The following is a 20092-nucleotide window of genomic DNA, read 5'->3' as shown; positions in this document are numbered from 1 at the left end:
CAAACGGGGCCTCGCTTCCCCTCCCAGCGTCACCAGGCTTGGAGACAGAACAGTGGTAGGGCTTCAGGGGCGGCGGGGGGGTTCCCAGTCCCCGGTGGGAAGTGACCAGAGGCCCCAGAGGCAGGGCAGCACCGAGGCTCTTGCCCCCTGCCCCCATCCAGGCTGCTGCGGCGGGTCTTTCTGGGACTGGAAAAAGGACCAGCCACGCAGGGGCCTCTGACTGCCCACCCCCGCTCACCCTGCTGGGGCAGCGCCCAGGCCTGTCGTAGTCAGTGCCTCTTACATAAGCAGCCCTGTGGGGGGCTCAGCTGCCGCTGGGCTCAGCTGCCCTGTCCTGCCCCCAGCATCACGAGCCTCCAGTGGGCTGTCCTTGTGCCCTGGGTGGAGGCCAAGCCAGGCCCATAAATAGGGGTCTCCCCGGTGGCCTCCGCGCCTCCTGCCCGCCTCTCTGCCTGCACTGCCTGCTCGGCTCTGGGAGAATGGCCGCTCTGAACATGCTGTGGACAGGGCTGGCCCTGCTGGGGATCCTGGGGGTCCTGCCGATTCCAACCCAGGCCCAGGCCGCCCTGCAGCCCGACTTCCAAGAGGACAAGGTGAGGGGCTCCTTGCCTGGTCCCCAGGGCGGGGCAGGGCCGTGTAGGGAGCAGGGTGCTCCCTGGGGCCCAACTTTCTCCCTGGGAAGGGGGTGCTGAAGGGAAGGAGGGCTGGACCGGCAGGAGGAGGCTGACCATGAGAGGCCTTCCCGGGCAATTCGCCAACCAAGATCTGGGTACATTACCCCCGACTGGCAGGGAAGAACCTGTGTCCGCGAGCGCCCACACGGCACATGCAGACATGCGGATCACCTGCGTGCCCGTCATCCCTGACCCAACATCTTTAGCCCAACGAGCTCACGATGCCCAGGGAAAACAGGCACACCTTCCACACCTGGGTCCTAGGACACACCTCCGTGCGCGAGAGCGAAGATGGGGATGCTGCACAGGGCGGCGCCAGGGGATGGCCACAGCAACCGAGCGCGCGCATTCGCCACCCTCCCTTCCACTCCCCGCGCGCGCACGCGCACGCACACACACAGCCACACACAGCCACACACACACACACACACACACACAGCCGGCGGCGCGCTCCCCCTCAGGGGGCTGCGGGAACAGTCAGAGTGGGTCTCCCAGCCCCGCGCCCTGCTCAGACCCCTCCAGGGAAGGCCCCAGCGCCCTCTGGTGCCAGCTCCTCGGCCAGGCAAGGCCGGACCCAGCGGAGGGGGCGGGGCCAGGCTGGAGGGGAGGGGAGGGGGAGGGGAGGGGAAGGGAGGGGAGGGGGGAGGGGAGGGGAGGGGAGGGGGAGGGGAGGGGGAGGGGAGGGGGGAGGGGAGGGGGAGGGGAGGGGGAGGGGAGGGGAGGGGAGGGGAGGGGAGGGGAGGGGGAGGGGGAGGAGGAGGGGGCGCCCACCATGACGCGTCCGGGAGGGTCCCGGCTGACCAGGGTGGGGGCCGTTCGCCGCAGTTCCTGGGGCTCTGGTTCACCTCGGGCCTCGCCTCCAACTCGAGCTGGTTCCTGGAGAAGAAGAAGGTGCTGTCCATGTGCAAGTCGGTGGTGGCCCCCGCGGCGGACGGTGGCCTCAATCTCACGTCTACCTTCCTCAGGTGGGCGGCGGGGCGGGCTTACTGGGGCCGAGAGCTCCCTGCCCATGGTCGCGGTCTAGGGACAGCCCCCACCCCCGCCTGACCCCTGACCCGAGGGTGACCTACCCACAGGAAAGACCAGTGTGAGACCCGGACTCTGCTGCTGCGTCCTGCAGGCCCCCCAGGCTGCTACAGCTATACCAGTCCCCGTGAGTGGGGCCCCTCGCCAGACCCAGGGTCAACTCAGGAGTGACACCTGCTGGTCGGGGACTCTGGGTGACCCCCTGCCCAGCACTATATGGTGGGGGGGGTGACGGCTGCTCTGCCAGGGTCGGCCTGGATCTGCCCCGGGATGGAATCTCCCCAGCTGTCTCCTGATGCCCCCGCGGCTTCCCCCACACCCTCCGCAGCTCTCCGCCCCGGGACCTTGGCCCTCCTCACTCCCTTCCCGGGAACGACCTCCCCACTGCGAATCTCTCCTCCTCCCGAGAGGAGTTTGGCTGCAGAGTTTGTGGCTGTCCCATGAACTCCCGATTTTCTGAGCCTGTGTGTTTGCTGGGCCCCCAGGACTTCTGGTTTGGGGACTCTGGACTGTGTGAGGGCTGTGCTGACAGGAAGCAGGGGGCTGGGGAGGGGCAGGGAAGGCAGCTAGACAGAGGGTGGAGCATCCAGGGCCCCCTCCCACGCCAGCCCACAGAGGGCGCCCCTCCCCAAGGGTCCCCGACCAACCAGGGTTGTCTCCTGGGCTCCCAGACTGGAGCAGCAACCACGAGGTGTCGGTGGTGGAGACCGACTACGAGGCCTACGCCCTGCTCTACACCGAGAGCTTCCGAGGCCCGGGCCAGGACTTCTGCATGGCCACGCTCTACAGTATGTGCCCCACGCCAGCTCCCACCGCCCAGCCTGAGGCCTGACCCACGGGGCAGCTCGGGGACTCCCCAAGCCTCGGGGGTGGGGGCCGAGCAGGGGTCTCCCAGATGGAGGCCAGCGGCTTCTCCTTCTGCCCCAGGCCGCACCCAGGCCCCCAAAGCTGAGATCAAGGAGAAATTCGCCACCTTCGCCAAGGCCCAGGGCTTCACAGAGGATGGCATTGTCTTCCTGCCACAGACTGGTGAGGGGCTGCTAATCTGACGGGAGGGGATTAAGGTCAGATTAGAGGCAGACACACAGTCTCCTGATTCGGGGGTGGCTGAGGCCTGGGTTTCATCCGGCCGACTGCCCACTGACCAGTACACAGCCTCCAGAGTGTGGGTGGTCTGTCCTCAACACCATGACCTTGGCCTGCAGCCCCTGGGCCGGGCACAAGAAGGTACTCCTCCAGGAAACACCCCCTCCCCGGGTTCACCATGCACCCACTGTGTGCCAGGCCCCGGGTCGGCCCCCAGGATACATAGGTCCCCAGCCTGGTGTGTGGCAAGCCCTAGAAATAAAACCCGCGGGGTGGGTGTGCCCATGGGGACACAGGGACAAGCGCACTGGGGCTCAGCACGGGCTCCCCAAAGTCTCAGCACCCACAGCCTCCCTGGGGCAGGCAGCCTGCTCTGGACCCAGGGAGAGACGGGACCCCCTCTTTGTTTGGAGGAGCAGGGTGGGGGTGGGTGTGATGCCATCAGCAGTTTGAGGGTCAACCAAGACGCTCTCCAGGGCTGCAGGGGTTAGCGACAGGTGGGGCAGGGGAGGTGGCCCGGCCTGGGGCACTGACCGCCGTCCCGGGCTTTTCTTGGCAGACAAGTGCATGGAGGAGCACACGTAGGTGAGTGGGGAGCTGGGGGCTGCCTTCACCCAGCAGTGCCCACCCATACGTTCCTTCACTCACTTGGTCACTCGGTGCACGCTCACCACAGCCCCGCCCACCATGCAAGGCTGGTCCAGGCCCACGGGGCTGCTCCGAGGAGGAGGGGGCTCCACCGGGGTTCCGCGAGGTCGCTGGGGTAGGAGGGGCTGGCGGCTGGGACAGGAACCGGGAGGGGAGGGGAGGGCAGGGCGGGGAGGCCCCCATCAGGGGGTGGGGCCCTGGGGCGGCCATTCCCCTGTGGCCTGCAGCCGGAGGGGCCTGGGGGCCTGGGACCGGGAGTGCGGTGTTGCCTGTCACACCGACAGGTCCTGCTCTCTTGGCAGGTGACCCCAGCCCTCAGGACCTGGCCATGCTGCCCTGCTTGCCTTTTCCTTCAACACCCCCAAGACCCCAGCCCCGGTTCCTGCGCCACTGGCCCTGCCCCCTCGGGCTTTATCCCAGCTCTGAGAATAAACTCCGGAAGCAAGTCAGCAGCCTGGCCTCTGTCTGTCTGTCCTGCAGTCATTGCCCACCTGGGCCTGGCTTTGGCAGGCCCCTGGGGACCTGACCGCCGCCCTCTTGGGTCTCCCTTCCCCCTCTGTAAAATTTTGGAGGCTGGCTCTACATGACACCCCCAAGGGGTGAGCAAGGGCCCGCTAGCCTTGCTCGTGGTGGAGTGGAAGACACGGCTGTGTCAGAAGCCAGGACAGCTCAGGGGAAGCGCCGACGCGTCCCTCACCCACTCCACTCGGGGCCCTGATCTCACCACAGCCCCTCAAGGCCCAGCGGCAGCTGAGCCGGTTCTGGTCAGGTGCCCACAGCCTGCCCCTGCCCCCCATCCAGGAGAGGCCCGAGGCCCAGGGCAGTTTTTGAAGGCGTGGGATTAGTGCACTCAGGCTGGGCAGAGATACGGCTTTGTGGGGACAAAGAGGAAGGTGGCCGGAGTGTCCGTGCCCCCCTGGACTGAGACAGACTGACTGAGTGGGCTGGAGACAGGCCACCCTCCCATCTCCCATGGCTACCTGAGAGCCCCCAGTCCCCTGGCCTCTGGCCTGAGCCTCAAGGGCACGGCCCTGCCCGTTCGCCAGGCCTCTGGCACCAAAGCTGAGCCAGAGCCCCGGAGCATGGTCTCCCCTCCCCACAGTCCCTCACCTTCTGCTAGCCCCCGGATTCCCGGCCGGCGTGGCCATTCTCAGGCCCCTGTCCTGGGCCCTCCTGGCTCACAATGTGCAGTGCCCACTGCAGCCTGCCCACCAGGCCCCACCCAGGCAGACCTCAGCCAGGCCCTGCCCAGGCACCAAGGGTTGTGAGGCTCAGAGGTGAGGGTGAACTTCTGGGACGCTTCCTGGAGGAGGGGGCCTGAGGCTGTGCCTCGGCCAAGGACTGGGGGCCACGTCCCAGAGGGCCTGCCGGGCCTTTGCCTCCCCTTGCTTCGGGGCATACGGCCCCTCCCCAGGAGGAAACACCTGGGCTGGCCAGGTTGGCCGGAGGCCACTGGGCCAAGGTGCTTCAGGGTGCACCCCGATCGTGAGCCCATCACAGCAGGCTCTGTCCCAGCATGCCAGCGCCCCAGGGTGTCTTGGGGGCCTAAAGGCTCAGTGGGAGAGGCCACCTCAACTCTCCTCCCCTGTCCCTGAGCCCGTGCAGTCGACGAGAGACACCCCACCACGCTGCAGATGCTGCTGATTGGCCGGACCCTCGCGCTGCTCGCGGCATCCCCAGGCCGGGCCCAGGTCCCCACCCAGGCCAACTTTGACACCAGCCAGGTGTGTCCAGACTTCCCTAGGCCAGACCTGTTCCTCACAGACAGCCTCTTTCTGGCTGCGTTCTACCCAGAGAGGCCAGAGGGCTGGGGTAGCCCAGCCCAGCCCTGCCCATACCCTCTCTGGCCCAAGCTTAGCTCAAGTCTGGGGACAGGGAACAGAGCTCGCGTCCGTCTGCTCGTCCAGCTTGGGGTGGGTGTGCTGTGGAGGACAGCAGGCCCCTCAGCCCCGCCTCTGGGTTGTGCTCACTGCCAACCCCAAGGCCTCAGACCAGATGAGTGGCAGCTGCCCCCACCCCCCGATTCCAGGTCAGGGAGGCTGTGGCATAGGGGCTGCCCCCCAGCTCTCCCTGTCCCCTCCCTGCAGTTCCAGGGTATCTGGTACACGGTTGGGGCGGTGTCAGGTGACCAGGGCTTCCTGGACTCCAAGGACAGCATGAAGATGCCCGTGGTCTTGGTGACCCCCTTGGCCAACAGTGACCTGGGCCTCAAGTTTGGGTACCCCGTGTAAGGGATCCCAGGAGCCCCACCTTGGACTGGCTGTAGTCCCGGCCAGCGTGAGGTCAGATGTGAGCCAGGAGGAGCCAGAGGTGTCCCTGACCCGTCAGGGAGCCAGAGCCAGGCCCGACCCTGGTCCTGCGCCAGGCTGCCAGGGCTGTTAAAGCAGCAGCTGCAGCTCGCCTGATCCCCAGAGGGGCCTAACTGAGGCCTGGGCGTGGAGGAGCAGCGTCCTTGTGCGCGTGTGCGTGTGCGTGCGTGCGTGCGTGCGTGCGTGTGTGCGTGCGTGTGAGCGTGTGTGTGTGTCTGGAGGGGAGACCGGAAGGCCCCACAGACCCCGCAACCCCTGGCTGTGTCCCCTTGCCCCCCAGGGTGTCTCCTGACCTGCAAGTGAATTATAAAGCACCTGTGTGATTAAGCATCGATGTGAAGGCGGGGACAGGTGGACACCACGGCCCATGCGTGGCCGTCAGCAGCACCTAAGTGGCAGCCGTTTGTGTCATGGTCGGGCAGCGTCCTCAGGGGCTGGGGGCTGGCCCGGACCCTCCCCCTCAGGGGGCCCAGCGGGGCCACAGCGGCCTGGCAGGGGCTGCTGGCGGGTGCCAGAAGATGGACGCGACCTTCCCCAAGGCTGCTGTGGACGGGCAGTTCAGCAGTGCAGCTGAGGAGGGCAGTGCCGGGAGGGAGACAGAGGGTGGGCAGCGGCAGGTCTGGCTCGGCCAGGGCCGTGCAGAGGGGACGGGGCGTCCTGCGCCGGCGCCCAGCTCAGCAGGCTCTCGCTTCCCCAGCCACGGCCCAGCCACGGCCCAGACCAACATCTGGGTGGCTTTCACCAACTACAAACACTTCGCCGTGTTGTACTCCGAGACGCAGAAGGGGGATGTTAGGAACGTCTGGCTGCAGCTCTACAGTGGGTGATGGGTGGAGGGTGACCCAGCTTGAGGGGCAGCACTCCTGACGCGCCCCTCAGCCCATCACGGCCTTCTCTGGGGGCCAGGTGCAGTTTGGTCTGTAGTGCCCACGTGCCCTTCGCAGCAAGCTCTGACTTGGTGGCAGGTGGAACCACCATCTCCCAGTGTCTCCTTGGGGTCCCTCCCCACCCCTTGCTCCCCACTCCCCCCCCCCACCTCCCAGCCCTGCCCCTCCGCTCACCGGCCCTCCCTGCTCTCAGCCCGGGCCCCAGAGCTATTTCCTGAAGATGCCCAAAAGATGCAGCACCTGGCACCCCAAGTGGGCTTGAACCCCAGCCAGGGCGCCCTGCTGCCCATGTCAGGTGAGCACTGTCCCCACTCCGGCTCAGGGCTGCAGGAGCTGAAAGACCCTAGACCCTGACGGGGGGGTCGGGGGGAGCCAGGTCCCAAGCCTCACTCCACTGGCCCCGGACCCAGAACAGGAGGACCACGGGAGGGTGGGCGGTGCCCTTGCCGGTGCCCCTCAGGAGGGGGTCACAGGCCAGGAGGCTTGGCTACTCCGGGGAGGGTGTGGAGCCTCCGGCCGGGGAGGGGGCACTGGGTGTTTCCTCGGGCCCTGCTCTCTTCCACAGACCAGTGTGCCGGCGCCCTCGCCTAGGTGAGTGCATGGGGCTGGCCCGGACCCAGCGCCCTGCTGACCCAGGGAGGCCCCTCCCGGCCAGAGGGCTGCACTCTGGGGGTCCTCCGTCCTGGGGCAGCGGCGGGGAGGGACAGAGTGGGGCCCCGGGGCACGGGCCCAGGGAGGGCGGGAGGAGGTGAGAGGAGCCTGCCCCCCCCCCACAAATGCTGCCCCGTTGGTGTGCAGTGAGGGACCCAGCCGAGGGGTTGGAGCAGAGGGACGTGATGCCGGGGCTCCGGGTACCCAGCCCTCCTCAGGAGGGTTCAGAGCGGCAGCCTCCCTCCACCCCCAGGCCCCAGCACCATAAACTGTCTCGAAAAGCCAGCGCTGTGCTTTTCTTGGGTGGGGTCAGGAATAGGGGGATGGGGCAAAGGAGCCGTGTGGACCGGGGCAGGGGCGCTCTGGGTCCCCCTGAGGCCTGGGACCCGCCTGGAGAGGGACAGTGCGGGGCTCAGGCTCCAACCCCACAGGGCGGCCCCTCCATGGCCGGTTCCGGGGACCCAGAGGGACTGGAGCGGAACCCCTCGCCAGGACAACGCTGCCCGGCCACCCAGGCAGGCGTTAGGCCTGGGAGGGGCCGAGGCTTAGCCCCACGGGTGGTAGGATCCTCCATCGGTCGGACAGGGCATCACAGTGGCTCCCCTGGGACCCCCGCTGACCCCGGGCGCCAGGCCAGGGGTGCTGCCCTCGCTCCGCGGCACAGACCTGCGTGCAGTTGCCCGACAGAGCCGTGCCCGACCCACACCCAGCGCGCGCCTGGGCTCCAAAGGCCTTGGGGTCCTCCCAAACCGCAGCCCGAGGGGGGTCTGCGCCGCTTCCCACCCCAGGCGGCCTTCCAGCACCCCTTCTCCCTTGACCTCCCCCCGCCAGGCAGAGCTCTGTCCTGCCGTTGTGTTTATGAGGGAAATAGCGCAGTCCTTCAAGAACTGGTCCTGAAGAATTTGAGGGTAAAATGGCATAATATCTCACGTAACTAGTTCAGAAAAAAATCATACCAGATGTAAATACGTCAAAATGTTGATCATGGTTCCATCTGGGTGATGGTTTGTTATACTATCATTTCTGCTCTTCAGTTGGTTAGACAGCTTTCCTTAGAAACACAGCCCTGTCCTAGCAGACGGCGAGGTCACCGGGATAAAGAGCCCCGCATCCCAGGGACCGCAGACAGCCCCTCCACACCTGCACCCAACACCTGGAGGCCCTGCCGCCGCCCCTGCCGCCTGGCCCACCTGCCAGCCTCTGGCCCTCTGTAGACACTACAAGGGCAGGGTCTCCCCCCTCCCCCGAGCCTGACACCAGTCCCACTATGTGGTAGCAGGTGGGAAGGCCCAGAGGTCCAGCACCTCCCACCCAAGATGCCACCTGCCAACCAGCAGAGGCATCCGCAGAGAGAAACTGGTGATGAACCATTCATCCAGTCAACTTGCTTTTTTTTTTCTGCCCTTGGCAGCGCCGTGTGGCTTGTGGGATCTCTCTTCCCCAACCAGGTATCAAAGCGGGGGCCCCCGGCAGTGCAAGTGCCGAGTCCTAACCACTGGACCGCCAGGGAATTCCCAGTTGATCTATTGATCAACTGATCTATCGGTTGTCATTCAGCTTCCACGTGGAACAAGAGAAGACGTGGTGGAAATTGCCCAAGAGCAGGGATCTAAGGCGGGGCGGGGTGGGGGGAAGACTCTCCAGCAGGCTCTTGGCCCCTTCCTTCCCCACTAACTCGTCCCTCCCATGTCCCCTGGGAAGGATCTGGAGTGAGGAGATGCAGTTTTCCCTGCACGGCCCATTGGGGTGCAGCCCCCCAGGGCCCCTCTGGACCCAGGAAGGGTCATGCCCCTGGCAGCTGCGGATCAGCCCAGTCCTGCATGCCCTGCTCCGGCCACACGGGGGCAGACTTCAGCCAGTTCTCCACCCGGAAGCCCAGGGCAGCTTGTGTTAAGATCTGTCAGCTGGCACCCTCCTCTGCTCACAATTGCTCCAGTGGGTCCCATCTCACTGAGAGTAAAAGCCAAAGTCCTTAGGTGGCCAACAAAGTCCCCCCGATCGGCCTTCTTCTGACCCCACCACTATGACTGCAAAGAGCAGGGTCACTGGAAAAAAGATTGTCCCAAACCCAGGTGCTTCCGGTGCCTTCAGCCCGCGGACCAGCCTTTCCAACGCCCTCCTGACCCCCAGAGACGGGGCTCCGAGGAACCACGGGGTCTCTTCCCAAACCCCCCCCCCCTTTTTTTTTTCTTAAACTGTGTCTTTCTTTCCAACCCTCCCTCTTAATCAGCTGAGGTTGGTTACTGATTATTTACATTGACGAGAGGAAGAGACAAGTTTTGTTTGAGCTAAACTGAGGACTGCAGAGCAGGAGACCCAGATTCAAGAAGCACTTGAACTGTGTTCCCCAGGCTACAAAATGGGGGAGGCTTATACAAGCAAAAACTGCAAAGTTACATAAATTGTCAAGAATTAGGACTGGAGCTGGCAATGAGAAAGGTGCTTATAAAGCAAGAATTTCTTGGGCTCCAAAATGCAGTTACCAGGAGGGATCTTGAGATCATACGGCTGCTGGTGGCAGCAACTAGCAGATACTATTTTGAGAACAGTTGGTCATGACCTTGTGTCTGATACAGTTTAGAAAATTCAAGTTCCCAGTGATGCAGGAACTGTCTGAAACCACATCCACAATGGCCACCCGGCTCCAATTTGGATGCCTGAACCACAGTTTAATATCTTGTCAGAACAACAAACATCAAACACGACAAGGGTCCATTTCTTCAAGTTTTCAAAACAGATTAGCAGGTACACAGCAGGTCAGCATGACCTTGGCGTCTGGGAAGGGAATCTCATCTTCGAAGGAATATTGGCATTGGTGTTGCTGGGGAGGGAGCAGCAGGCAGCATTTATCCCTGTATTCAAAGTGGACATTCTAAGCAATCAGGTAATGCATTTTTCTCCTTTTCCTCCTTATTTTTATTTATTTATTTATTTATTTTTCCTTCCATACGTGGGCCTCTCACTGTTGTGGCCTCTCCCGTTGCAGAGCGCAGGCTCCGGACACACAGGCTCAGAGGCCATGGCTCACGGGCCCAGCAGCTCCACGGCATGTGGGATCTTCCCGGACTGGGGCACGAACCCGTGTCCCCTGCTTCGGCAGGTGGACTCTCAACCACTGCGCCACCAGGGAAGCCCTTCTCCTTATTTTTTAATGGTTAAAGCAGATATACAGTTTATGTTTGACAGGCCATAAGACAGACTGTTCTAATTAGCATAAAGTTCAAGCCAAAGTATGTATAATCCAGAATAACTTCCCCATACCGTAATATGTGAAAATTTCTTTCATCAACTGTGTCTTCCCAAAGTGCTTGTTTAATTCTTCCTGTGTTGAGTGTGCTCTTGCTGTTTTCGCTGTTCTAAGACACAAACCTTAGATGGGAAATTCCTGAGAGATCTCTCTCCTACCCCGCCTTGTTACGTGAATGTGACCTCAGTAGGTTTCCAATATGTGCACTCTCCCTTCCACATGGGACAGGACACACCCAGGAAAGGCCCTCCCTGGCATCAAGGGACAAAAGTTGCTGAATCTGTAAAAAAAACCTGACCATTGATCAGCAATGTTTTTAGAGAAAGCATGTAAAGATTAATAAACAGAAACCTTATTTAAAATAGAGTCAGGAGGCCACAAGGGGGAGACCTCACCCCCTACTGTGCAGCCTCAGTTGCAGACCAACAGGAAGGTTACTACTTACTACCCAGCAGGAGGAAGGAAGATTTTTTCTTCCGACCCAGCAACAGCCCAGCCAATGAGAGACCAGCACAGTTCAGCCAATGAAAAAGCCACCACACTTCCAACTCCCAGTTTCTTCCAATGGACTCTTAGTTTAGAACACCCCCACCATTCCCTTTTCTCCTCTATAAAAGAGTTTCCTGTCGTTTGTTCTTCATATTTGCCTGTGGTTTCCCCTAGATTGCGTGTGCTGAATTGTGATTCTTTGCTGTTCCCAAATAAACCCACTTTGCTGGCAAAATAACTGGCTGTTTTATCGTTTTAGGTCAACACATACAAGATAACACTCACAAGTCCAGGGATTAAGGACCTGATATCTTTAGAGGTCATTATTCAGGCTACCACATTCTACCTAGAAAGAACTTCCTAGAGCCTGAGCACTGTGCCTGGAGGGACTAATGTTTAAGGCTGTCCCAGGGGCTGGTGACTCCACACTCACATCTCTGGGCCTGATCCTCTAGACTAGAGTCTTGTGTACACAACAGCTTTCATTCATCTCCATCAGACATACAGCCATATCAAGAACTCCTAAGACAAAGGAGAGGCCCCCATGTCCTCTCCAATCCTGCCTTAGCCCAATCATCTTCGAAAGGGCACTTCTTTTTTTTTTTTTTTTTTTGGCTGCATCAGGTCTTAGTTGCAGCACGCGGATCTTTCTTTGCAGCACATGGGCTTCTCTCTAGCTGTGGCATGCGGGTTTTCTCTCTAGTTGTGGCGCATGGGCTTAGTTGCCCCTCAGCATGTGGGATCTTAGTTCCCCAACCAGGGATCGAACCCGCATCCCCTGCATTGGAAGGTGGATTCTTTACCACTTGAGCACTGGGGAAGTCCCGGGAAGGGCATTTCTACTCTTTCTAAATGCAGGGGTCATCCCTGATCCCTTCCCTCCTCCCCCGCACCTCTCTCCAACTCCACTCTGAGCCCCTGGCACAGCCTTCATCAGCTCCGTCCTGAGGAACTCAGCAGCCCTCTACTATTCTCCCTGCCCCCCTGACCTCCACTCCCACAGCCCTTCATCCCCTCACCTCATGGCATTCAACATGGGCTTTATACACATAAATCAGAAGTGCCACTCCCCACCCCACCCCCACTTAAACCCTCCAAAGGCTCCCCACTCTGCATTCATTCCCTTACATATTTATTGAATATCTCTATGTGCCAGCCACTGTTTAGACACTGAGGATACCGTGGCAAATCAAACAGACAGAATGTCCTGCCCTTGTGGGCCTCGTGGGGAACATTGGCGATAAACAGGATAAATCACTGTATTCGTCACCCACTGCTGAAGACCAGATTACCCCAACACTCAGTGGCTTAGAACAACAGCATGTATTGTCTCCCGGCGTCTGAGGGTCAGGAATCCGGTCCTGGGTGCTCTGGACCCTCTGGCACAAAGTCCCTCGTGGGACTGCAGGCGAGCCGCCGGCTGGGGCTGTGTCCTCATCAGAAGGCTCAGCTGGGAAGGGGTCTGTGTCTCAGCTCCCTCACTGGGTGCTGGCCAGGCCTTGGTCCAAGCCGCTGGCTCGGCCCAGCCCACACTCAGAGGGGGGCAACACAGAGGTGCGGACGCAGGAGGCACCTGCTTGGGGCCATCCTAGAGGCTGCTATCCCAACACGTAAATCAGAATGTACCGTATAGAGTGACAAGCTGGGAAACAGACAGATAAAAGAGGAGAGGGGACATGAGGTGTGGGGCAGGGTGCTGAAACCGGATATAAAACAATAGGGAAGGCCTCACCGAGAAGGTGGCTTTTGAGTAAAGACCTGAAGGGAGTGAGTGACTCTGGGGAAAGGGAGTGCCGGGCAGAGACAACAGCGAATGCAGAGGTCCTGAGGCAGGAGCCTCGTGGGAAGGGGGCTGAGGGCTGTCGAATAGTAGAAAGTAGGCGACGAGGCAGGCCTGGCTGCAGCCATACTTGAAATACATTAGCACTGCCTACAAACCCACCTGCCGCCCTCCTACGCCGCGGCGCGGGCACCCTGGCCTTCTTGCAAAGCCCTGAGAAGAACTGCTCTGTGTCCACCATGGGGCTTCTGCAGAGGCGGCCCCCTCTGCCTGGTACCCTTTCCTGGCATGCTCCATCCCTCTCTTCTTCCAGGTCACAGGCACTTGGCACGACCTGAGGATTGCATGTTTTGTTTGTTTGTTTGTCCATCCCATGAGCTCTCACAAGCTCCAGGAAATCGGAGACTTTGTCTCTTGATCAAGGTGTGCCCAAGGCCTGGGACAACACGAGGCAAAGAAGAGGTGCTGGGTAAACACTGTGGAATGCATGAACGAGTGGCGGAAGCCTGTTGCACCGGTTACCGTACTTTATTCACTTTTGTATTTTGACTTGTTTCACTTGACAATAGGAAGCTGGGTGCGAGGGGGAGGCCGCAGCGATCAGCGAGGGGGTCAAAGCAGTCTGAGGCCAGAGCAGTGGCCGGCGCGGCCTGCGCCCAGTCAGGGTTTGTTTGCGCGAAGGGGGGAAACCCCGGACTCAGCGGGGACAGCGCAGGGTGTAAGGCTCAAAGAGAACCCCAAGTGTGCGCGGGGTCCCGAGTCCCGGACCGCGCTGCACAGCCCTTGTCCCGGAAAACAACGCTCAGGACACGCCAGCCCAGCCCGGGAGCCCCGCCCTACGCACGAAGCTCCGCCCCCACGGGTGCAGGCACCGTCCCTTGACTAAGCCCCGCCCCGCGCAGGCCCCTTGGGCACTGCTCGGCTCTGCCCCCCACCTCCAGCCCGCCCACTGGCACGGGCCCCGTCCCCGCTCCGGAAGCCTTCCGCCCGCGCAGGCGCCCTAGGTCCCGAGGCGGCCCTAGGTTTCGAGGCGGTCCTAGGTCCCGAGGCGGCCCTGGGTCCGCCTGGTCCCTCCGCCTGCCGAGGTGCCATGGTGCCGCCGCCGCTGTCGCCGCCGCTCTGCACGCTGCCGCCCGGCCCCGGACCCCCGCGCTTCGTGTGTTACTGCGAGGGGGAGGGCAGTGGGACGTGGGAACGCGGCGGCTTCAACCTCTAGTGAGTAGCGGGTCCGCAGGGCTGCGAGGGGCGCGGGCGGCTCTGCGGGCGGTCCTGCCTGACAGCCCCTCCCCCGCAGTGTGACGGACGCCGCGGAGCTTTGGAGCACCTGCTTCACGCCGGACAGCCTGGCGGCCTTCGTGGGTAACAGGGCTCCTGGGCGGCCGGCAGCCTCCAGCACCCCACGCCTGCAGCGCGGACCACGCGTGGGATCGAAGGGGGCGGCCTGGGATTCCCCGGAAGGGTCAAGACACCCTTCCCACGGCTCTGTAGCTGTCGTCCTAAGATTGGCCCCGGGTGGCTCTGGGTCGGGCAGGTTTGGGGTGTCCCCAGTAGTCCTAGGGTGTCAGGCACCTGGTGACCAGTCCCTGTGCCCTGTAGAAAGCCCGTTTTGGCCTGAGTGCGGCTGAAGACATCACCCCCCGCTTCAGGTGAGCCCCTGAGCAGGGAGGCAGGAGGGATGGGGAGCGAGCGGCGAGTGGGTCTGGTCACAGCGCTCAGCCCGCCTCCTTTCCCAGGGCAGCCTGCCAGCAGCAAGCTGTGACTCTCACCCTGCAGGAGGACAGAGCATCCCTGACCCTTTCGGGGGGGCCCTCTGCGCTGGAATTTGACCTCTCCAAGGTGCCGGGCCCAGAGGCAGCCTCCAGGTTGCAGGCAGTGACACTGGGCCTGGCAGAGCGCGTGTGCAGCTTGGAGCGGCGACTGGCAGGTAGGGTGGGGGTAGGCATCTCACACCCTCCCTGGGGTCCCCCTGCTGGGGCCTCCATTCCTGCTTTCTCCGCAGCTGCTGCAGAGGAGACAGCTGCCAGCCCCAGAAAGAGCTCCCGGCAGGTGGTCCCTCTGCTCTTCTTACCGGGTAAGGCCTGTCACCTGTGACTTGGGTTGGGTGACTCGGTTTCCCCAGAACAAGCCTCAAGCTCCAGAGAGAGGATCTGTCTGTGTGGAGAAGGGGTTGTGGCCCTGCTAGATTCAGGAGCCCCCCGCCCTCATCCTGTTTTCCCCAGACCCGGATCCTCAGAGAGGTGGCCCTGGACCTGGGGTCAAGAGGCGGTGTCCGGGAGAGTCTCTCATCAACCCTGGCTTCAAGAGGTGCCCACCCCCTCCCCCTCCCTCTTGTGCCCAGGATCCATCCCTGGACCCTGCCCGCCCTTCCACACCCCCATGGTGTCATTCCCTCTTCTCTCCCAGCAAGAAACCAGCTGGTGGTGTAGACTTCGACGACCCCTGAAGGTGCAGCAAAAAGTGTGACCGTCGGGAGGCTGCTTGCCAGGGGAGGGGCAGCCCCTGGGACCCTCCCACTGGCACCTGCCCATCCCGCTGCCAGGCAGGAACAAGCCTGCTCCTCCAGCCCCTTCCCCATCAAATAAACATCTTCCTCTGGCGGAGGTCACAGAGGTCACGGCCAGGCTCTGGTTCCTGGGGGCTGGCTCCAGGAGAGGGGGCTCGGGGATTGCCAGGCCTACGGTCTGGGTGGGCGTGGGGCTGCATCCGGCTCTGCCCTCCATGGTGGAGCTGCCCGGCTCTCCCGACCCGCCCAGCTGTCCCTGCCTGGCCAGCCCAGGAGCCAAGAAGGTTGTGTGAGCTGGGGCTGGGGCTGGGGCTCTGAGAGGCTAGAACTCTTCTCCTGTCCCTCCGGGCACACGCCTCCCTTGTGCAAACCCCACGTGATGACCAGGGAGATGGGGGTGGCCTGCCTGCCACCTGGGGCAGAGCTGAGGCATGTGGGCCCGTCCTCCGGCCCGGAGACCCGAGTTGCCCACACGGGGCTCTGCCCCCCACCCTCCCCAGCCATCCTGCCACCCCGCCCTGGCCTGAGTGGTTTGGGAGCCCAATCCAGTCCCGCCATCCCTGAGGAGTGGGGGGATGGACCGCGCCCCGCCCACTGGGCTATCATCTGGAGCTGAGCGTCTCACGGTAGGAGTTTGGGGGTGGCACAAATTGCGGGGCCTCTGGTCCTCGGATGTCCGTACCCGCTCACTGGGGCTGCAGACGAGCGGGCCGGTGGCGGGGGAGGCGGGCACGCTAGTGGGGGCACACGGCGGGCTAGGCCGCCAGGATCTCGGCGCTGTGTGGACACGTGTAGTTTTGTTTTTAATTTATTTATTTATTTATCTTTGGCTGCGTTGAGTCTTCTTTGCTGCGCGCAGGCTTTCTCTAGTTGCAGCGAGCGGGGGCTACTCTTTTTTTTTTTTTTTGGCTGTGTTGGGTCTTCATTTCTGTGCGAGGGCTTTCGCTAGTTGCGGCGAGCGGGGGCCACTTTTCATCGCGGTGCGCGGGCCTCTTACCGTCGCGGCCTCTCTCGTTGCGGAGCACAGGCTCCAGACGCGCAGGCTCAGTGGTTGTGGCGCACGGGCTTAGTTGCTCCGCGGCATGTGGGAGCTTCCCAGACCAGGGCTCGAACCCGTGTCCCCTGCATTGGTAGGCGGATTCTCAACCACTGCGCCACCAGGGAAGCCCGACACGTGTAGTTGAACTCGTCTCCTGCAGGGCGTTGTCCAGGTAGAGGCGGACGCAGCGCAGCTCAGCGGGGATGGGCGCCTGGCGGAAGTGCGCGCACACCGTCTACGGGCGAGGGGCGCGGTCGGGGTCTCCTCGAGGGTCCGCCTTGCCCCGCCCGGCCCGGCGCTCACGTTCACGACGTGCAGCGTGGGCAGCAGCCCGCAATCAGCCAGCGTGAGCTGGTCGCCGTCCACACAGCGGCGGCGTCACTCGCGCAGCTGCGGCTCCCGCGCCAGCTCGTGCTCCAGGGGCGCGCGCAGGTAGCTGTCCGGCTTGGCGAGGGCGCGCAGCAGATGCTGCTACAGGGCTGGGGGCGGGGAGCGCGGTGAGGAGCCGGCCGGGGGCGCCACTCCCCCCAGCCTCGCCGCGTCTCCGGACCCTCCTCACCATCGTTCAGCGCGGGCACCGGGTTCTTGATGAAGGCTGAGAATCTGTGAAAGACGTCATTGCCCGCCGCGGTGGACTCCCTGTATCTGGACGCTAGGCTGGGGAATCTGAGGGTGGAGGGGTTTGGGGTCAGACCCTTGCTGCCCCCTGCGGGGCCCCGGGTTCTGTCCTGGGGGTGTCCTGCCTGAGGGCCCCATCTTGCTCCTCCCACCGCACCCGGCCGTCACTCGGGGGGCCCAGCGTCTCCTCCAGAAACTCCTCAATCTGCAGCGTGTCCGTTTTGGCGCCGCCGTCATAGAGCAGGATGGGCAGCTTCGAGCCCGGGGCAAAGTCCTTCAGCACATCTGGGGACCTGTGGGCACAAGGCAGGGGGCAAGCGGCTGGCCCGAGGAGGGCCAAAGTCAGCGAGGGGTTCCCAGGACGGGTTCCCGGGGCAGGGGCTCACCTGCGGGGGTCCGCGGGGGCGAGTGTGAAGGACATGCCCTTGAGAAGCAGGATCGTGGGGCCTCTGACGAGAAGGGCGGTGACCCACGCTCTCACTGTCCTCGCTCGCCCGGGTGGGAGGAGAAGAGGGGCGTCGGAGCAGGGAGCACACCCAGGAGCCCCGCGGCCTCCCACTGCCAAGAGGTTGGAGCAAGGCCAGGGCTCCAACTCAGTTGGGCACGGCCTGGACAAGCGGCCGCGAGGGCCCTTCACTCGGTCCCTGGGAGGCGGGGAGGGCTGCAGCGCTGCTGAGAGCCTGGAGGCTGGGCCAGGGCACCGCGGTGAGGGGTGCAGAGGCGGGAGCCTGGCTCTGGAGCTTGGTCCCTCGGCCCGTATCTTCAGAGCCTGGGCTGAGGCCATGCCCCTGGGCACCAGGCCCTGCAGGCTGGTCACAAGGGTGGAGTGGGACAAGTCAGCTGTTTTCGGAGTGATTCACCTTGCTGCACCGGGTACCTCGCTGCCCCGGGCTTCAAGGGTGGGAGGAGGCCAGGCCCTAGCAGCCCCTCACTGGGGTCGGCAGATCTAGGCACGGAGGGCTGCCTGGCACAGCTCCTCTTCTGATTTATTGAGCCCAGCCTCCACCGGGCTTCGGCCACTGCTCCTTGCCTGCTACATCCCCCCTGCCCCCCAGGGGCTTTTCCTTCAGGAGGGCTGGGCTGTGCCGGGGAGTCAAGGCTGGGAGTCAGGGTGAGGCCACCCCAAGCCCTTTGGGAATGGTTCACTGGCGCTCCCCCCTTCGCTGCCCCAAAGGACAGCCCGAGCCCAGCGCAGGGCAAGGGGTGTGGACCCTGCCGCAGAGACCCACCCTTCAGACGTCCCCGCAGCCCGGCCAGCCCGGCACCTTGACAAACAGCTGGAGCTTGGCGGTCTCAGCCATGGTGGGGAGCTTCGGGCGGCGTCAGGGCCTGGGCGGGGACCTGCGGAGCTCCCTTTAAGGTTCCCTGAGCGCCCCACCCTCCCAGGCCCGGGAGCCCACCCTGTGGAGTCACCTAGGTGGCGCACAGGCAGCCAGGGCTTAGTGCCAGCGTGAGGGTGTGACCGTGGAAAACTGCTCGGAGCTGGAGCGGGGGCGCCACGGCTCAGGGGGTGGAGTGGTGGAGGAGGCCAGTGCACTGGCAGTCGGGGAAAGAGGGGTGCCGACCTGGGAGGGGGCAGCTCTGGATCAGGACCACCCCCACCGTGAGCCCAACAGCCCTCCCTGCAGTGGACACCCCCACCGCCTGTGAGGGTTCCCAGCCCAGAAAGCCGAGGAGCGGGAGGAGATGAACAGCCCGGCCACAGCCTGTTTCCGCATCTGCCGACCAGGGCACTACAGGAGTGATAAACCGCTTGGGAGGGAAGCCCCCTTCCCACCTACTGATCTCCGTTAGATAGACCCCCCCCCCAGGGCAGGGCCCACATTCCAAACGTGCCCAAAGGGGACGGGCCGGGCTCAGGTGTCTTTACCCGGCCGACCCCACATCCCTGCTCCTCCGTTGTGGGCTCAGGGCGGGTTTCTCCCTGCTCTTAACCTTTAAAAGAAAGAACGCTTGGGGTTAGAAGTCACAGTCTTCTGAGCCACGGGGACCTACCCCGCCACACACACCTCCCCACCCTGGACTGGAAGGAGGCCAGAGGAGGCTGGGGGAGTTGGCAGCCTCACAGGTGTGCGCCTGCCGTCCCGCCCCGATAGGGGCCACTCACCGGACGTCCCCCACTGGGGCCCAGCGCCTGGGGTGAGGGGGGCTTAGGGAGGAGCCATCGTGGTGCAGCGCCACCTAGTGGCAGCCAGTGGGATCTGCACGGCGCCTTCCACTCCAAGCCCAGGGCCTCGTTCCCCCCACCCCACCCCACCCCACCCCACCCCGGTCCAGGCCCCCAGCCCAACAGACCCTCTCCGGAAGCAACAGTGGTCAGGGCTCCTGGCAGAGGCCCCCTGAGCCTGGGGCTGACCTCGACATACTGTGGAGTTGGGGCCTGGGCCTCCGGACCACCTGCCACCACCACGGGGCTGCTCCTCAACAACTGGGGGGGGGGTCACCCCGCTCCCTTCCTGCTTCCCTGCCACACAAACTGCCACCCTGGAGAAAGGCTGAGGCCCCTCCACACCTGCGCCTGTTCACCAGATGTCCTGTGTGTAAAGGCACCCTTACATGTCCGTTAGAAAAATGGTGACATGGACAAATGAACAGGTGGTTCAGAAAAAAGGAAATAAAACACCAACAGAATACATGACAGTGTGTTTCATTGTACACGTATTCCAAGAACAAATGAGAATAACATACATATGGTTTGTGGTTACAACGGGCAGAAATGTGGCAACCATATTCTTGGCAAGTGTGTGGGGAAACGCACTCTGGGGGCGTCCCTGGTAAACAGCAGCTGCCATCGAGTCGTCCCCGTAAGTACACAAGGGACAAATGGGTGTGCAGTCCCCCAGGGCGTGGCAGAGTCCTGGTGCGTCCACAGGAGCGGACGGAGGAGGTGGGTCTCACTAGCCTGAGATTTACTGGTGTTACGGGCTGAACTGTGTCCCCTCCAAATTCATATGAAGTCCTCCTCCCCAAGCCCCCACTCCTCAGAATGTGACCATATTTGGAGATGGGGTCTTTACAGAAGTAATCAAGTTAAGATGAGGTCATTACGATGGGCCCTAACCCAACATGACTGTCCTTATAAAAAGGGGAGGGACTTACCTGGTGGTCCAGTGGTTAAGAATCTGCCTTCCAAAG

General features: G+C 62.9%; 3 protein-coding genes across 6 annotated transcripts; 2 read left to right on the top strand and 1 right to left on the bottom strand.

The window, feature by feature from the left end:
- The first annotated feature begins 448 nt into the window (after window positions 1-448).
- Window positions 449-3872, top strand: PTGDS (prostaglandin D2 synthase). The gene is made up of 7 exons (XM_081236875.1): window positions 449-593; window positions 1500-1639; window positions 1751-1827; window positions 2372-2488; window positions 2628-2729; window positions 3346-3371; window positions 3737-3872. The coding sequence occupies exons 1-6, from the start codon at window positions 480-482 to the stop codon at window positions 3369-3371; spliced, it is 576 nt and encodes a 191-aa protein (XP_081093001.1). The 5' UTR covers window positions 449-479; the 3' UTR covers window positions 3737-3872.
- Window positions 3873-13770: 9898 nt separating this feature from the next.
- Window positions 13771-15397, top strand: PAXX (PAXX non-homologous end joining factor). 4 transcript variants are annotated; one of them, XM_081236567.1, is made up of 7 exons: window positions 13773-14012; window positions 14092-14152; window positions 14394-14443; window positions 14531-14721; window positions 14797-14868; window positions 15017-15101; window positions 15205-15397. In XM_081236567.1, exons 1-7 carry the CDS (start codon window positions 13888-13890, stop codon window positions 15221-15223), a joined length of 603 nt encoding a protein of 200 aa, XP_081092693.1. In that variant the 5' UTR covers window positions 13773-13887; the 3' UTR covers window positions 15224-15397. The 4 variants fall into 4 exon arrangements, with proteins under 4 accessions (XP_081092691.1, XP_081092693.1, XP_081092694.1 ...); XM_081236566.1 differs by having other exon boundaries at window positions 13775-14012; window positions 15201-15397; XM_081236565.1 differs by having other exon boundaries at window positions 13771-14012; window positions 14531-14868; window positions 15201-15397.
- Window positions 15398-15535: 138 nt separating this feature from the next.
- On the bottom strand, window positions 15536-18258 carry CLIC3 (chloride intracellular channel 3; the record flags this gene model as incomplete). The annotated part of the gene is given in 11 exon segments (XM_081237069.1): window positions 15536-16490; window positions 16493-16574; window positions 16643-16717; window positions 16721-16810; window positions 16814-16818; window positions 16899-17005; window positions 17110-17250; window positions 17344-17400; window positions 17402-17549; window positions 17595-17766; window positions 18223-18258. Coding segments are annotated over 11 exon segments (1059 nt in total). The 3' UTR covers window positions 15536-16344.
- Window positions 18259-20092: the final 1834 nt, after the last annotated feature.

The sequence above is a fragment of the Mesoplodon bidens genome (assembly GCF_964165515.1).
Source record: "Mesoplodon bidens genome assembly, chromosome: 6".
Lineage (NCBI taxonomy): Eukaryota > Metazoa > Chordata > Mammalia > Artiodactyla > Ziphiidae > Mesoplodon > Mesoplodon bidens.
This window is presented reverse-complemented; position numbering and strand designations above follow the sequence as displayed.

Bases quoted from the DNA above. Each gene is read 5' to 3' on its own strand.
- PAXX (XM_081236565.1), top strand. From the start codon at position 13,888: ATGGTGCCGCCGCCGCTGTCGCCGCCGCTCTGCACGCTGCCGCCCGGC. The intron at 14,153-14,393 runs GTGGGTAACAGG...TGTGCCCTGTAG, and splicing joins CGGACAGCCTGGCGGCCTTC to AAAGCCCGTTTTGGCCTGAG. The intron at 14,444-14,530 runs GTGAGCCCCTGA...CTCCTTTCCCAG, and splicing joins GACATCACCCCCCGCTTCAG to GGCAGCCTGCCAGCAGCAAG.
- PTGDS (XM_081236875.1), top strand. From the start codon at position 480: ATGGCCGCTCTGAACATGCTGTGGACAGGGCTGGCCCTGCTGGGGATC. The intron at 594-1,499 runs GTGAGGGGCTCC...CGTTCGCCGCAG, and splicing joins CCGACTTCCAAGAGGACAAG to TTCCTGGGGCTCTGGTTCAC. The intron at 2,730-3,345 runs GTGAGGGGCTGC...TTTTCTTGGCAG, and splicing joins TGTCTTCCTGCCACAGACTG to ACAAGTGCATGGAGGAGCAC.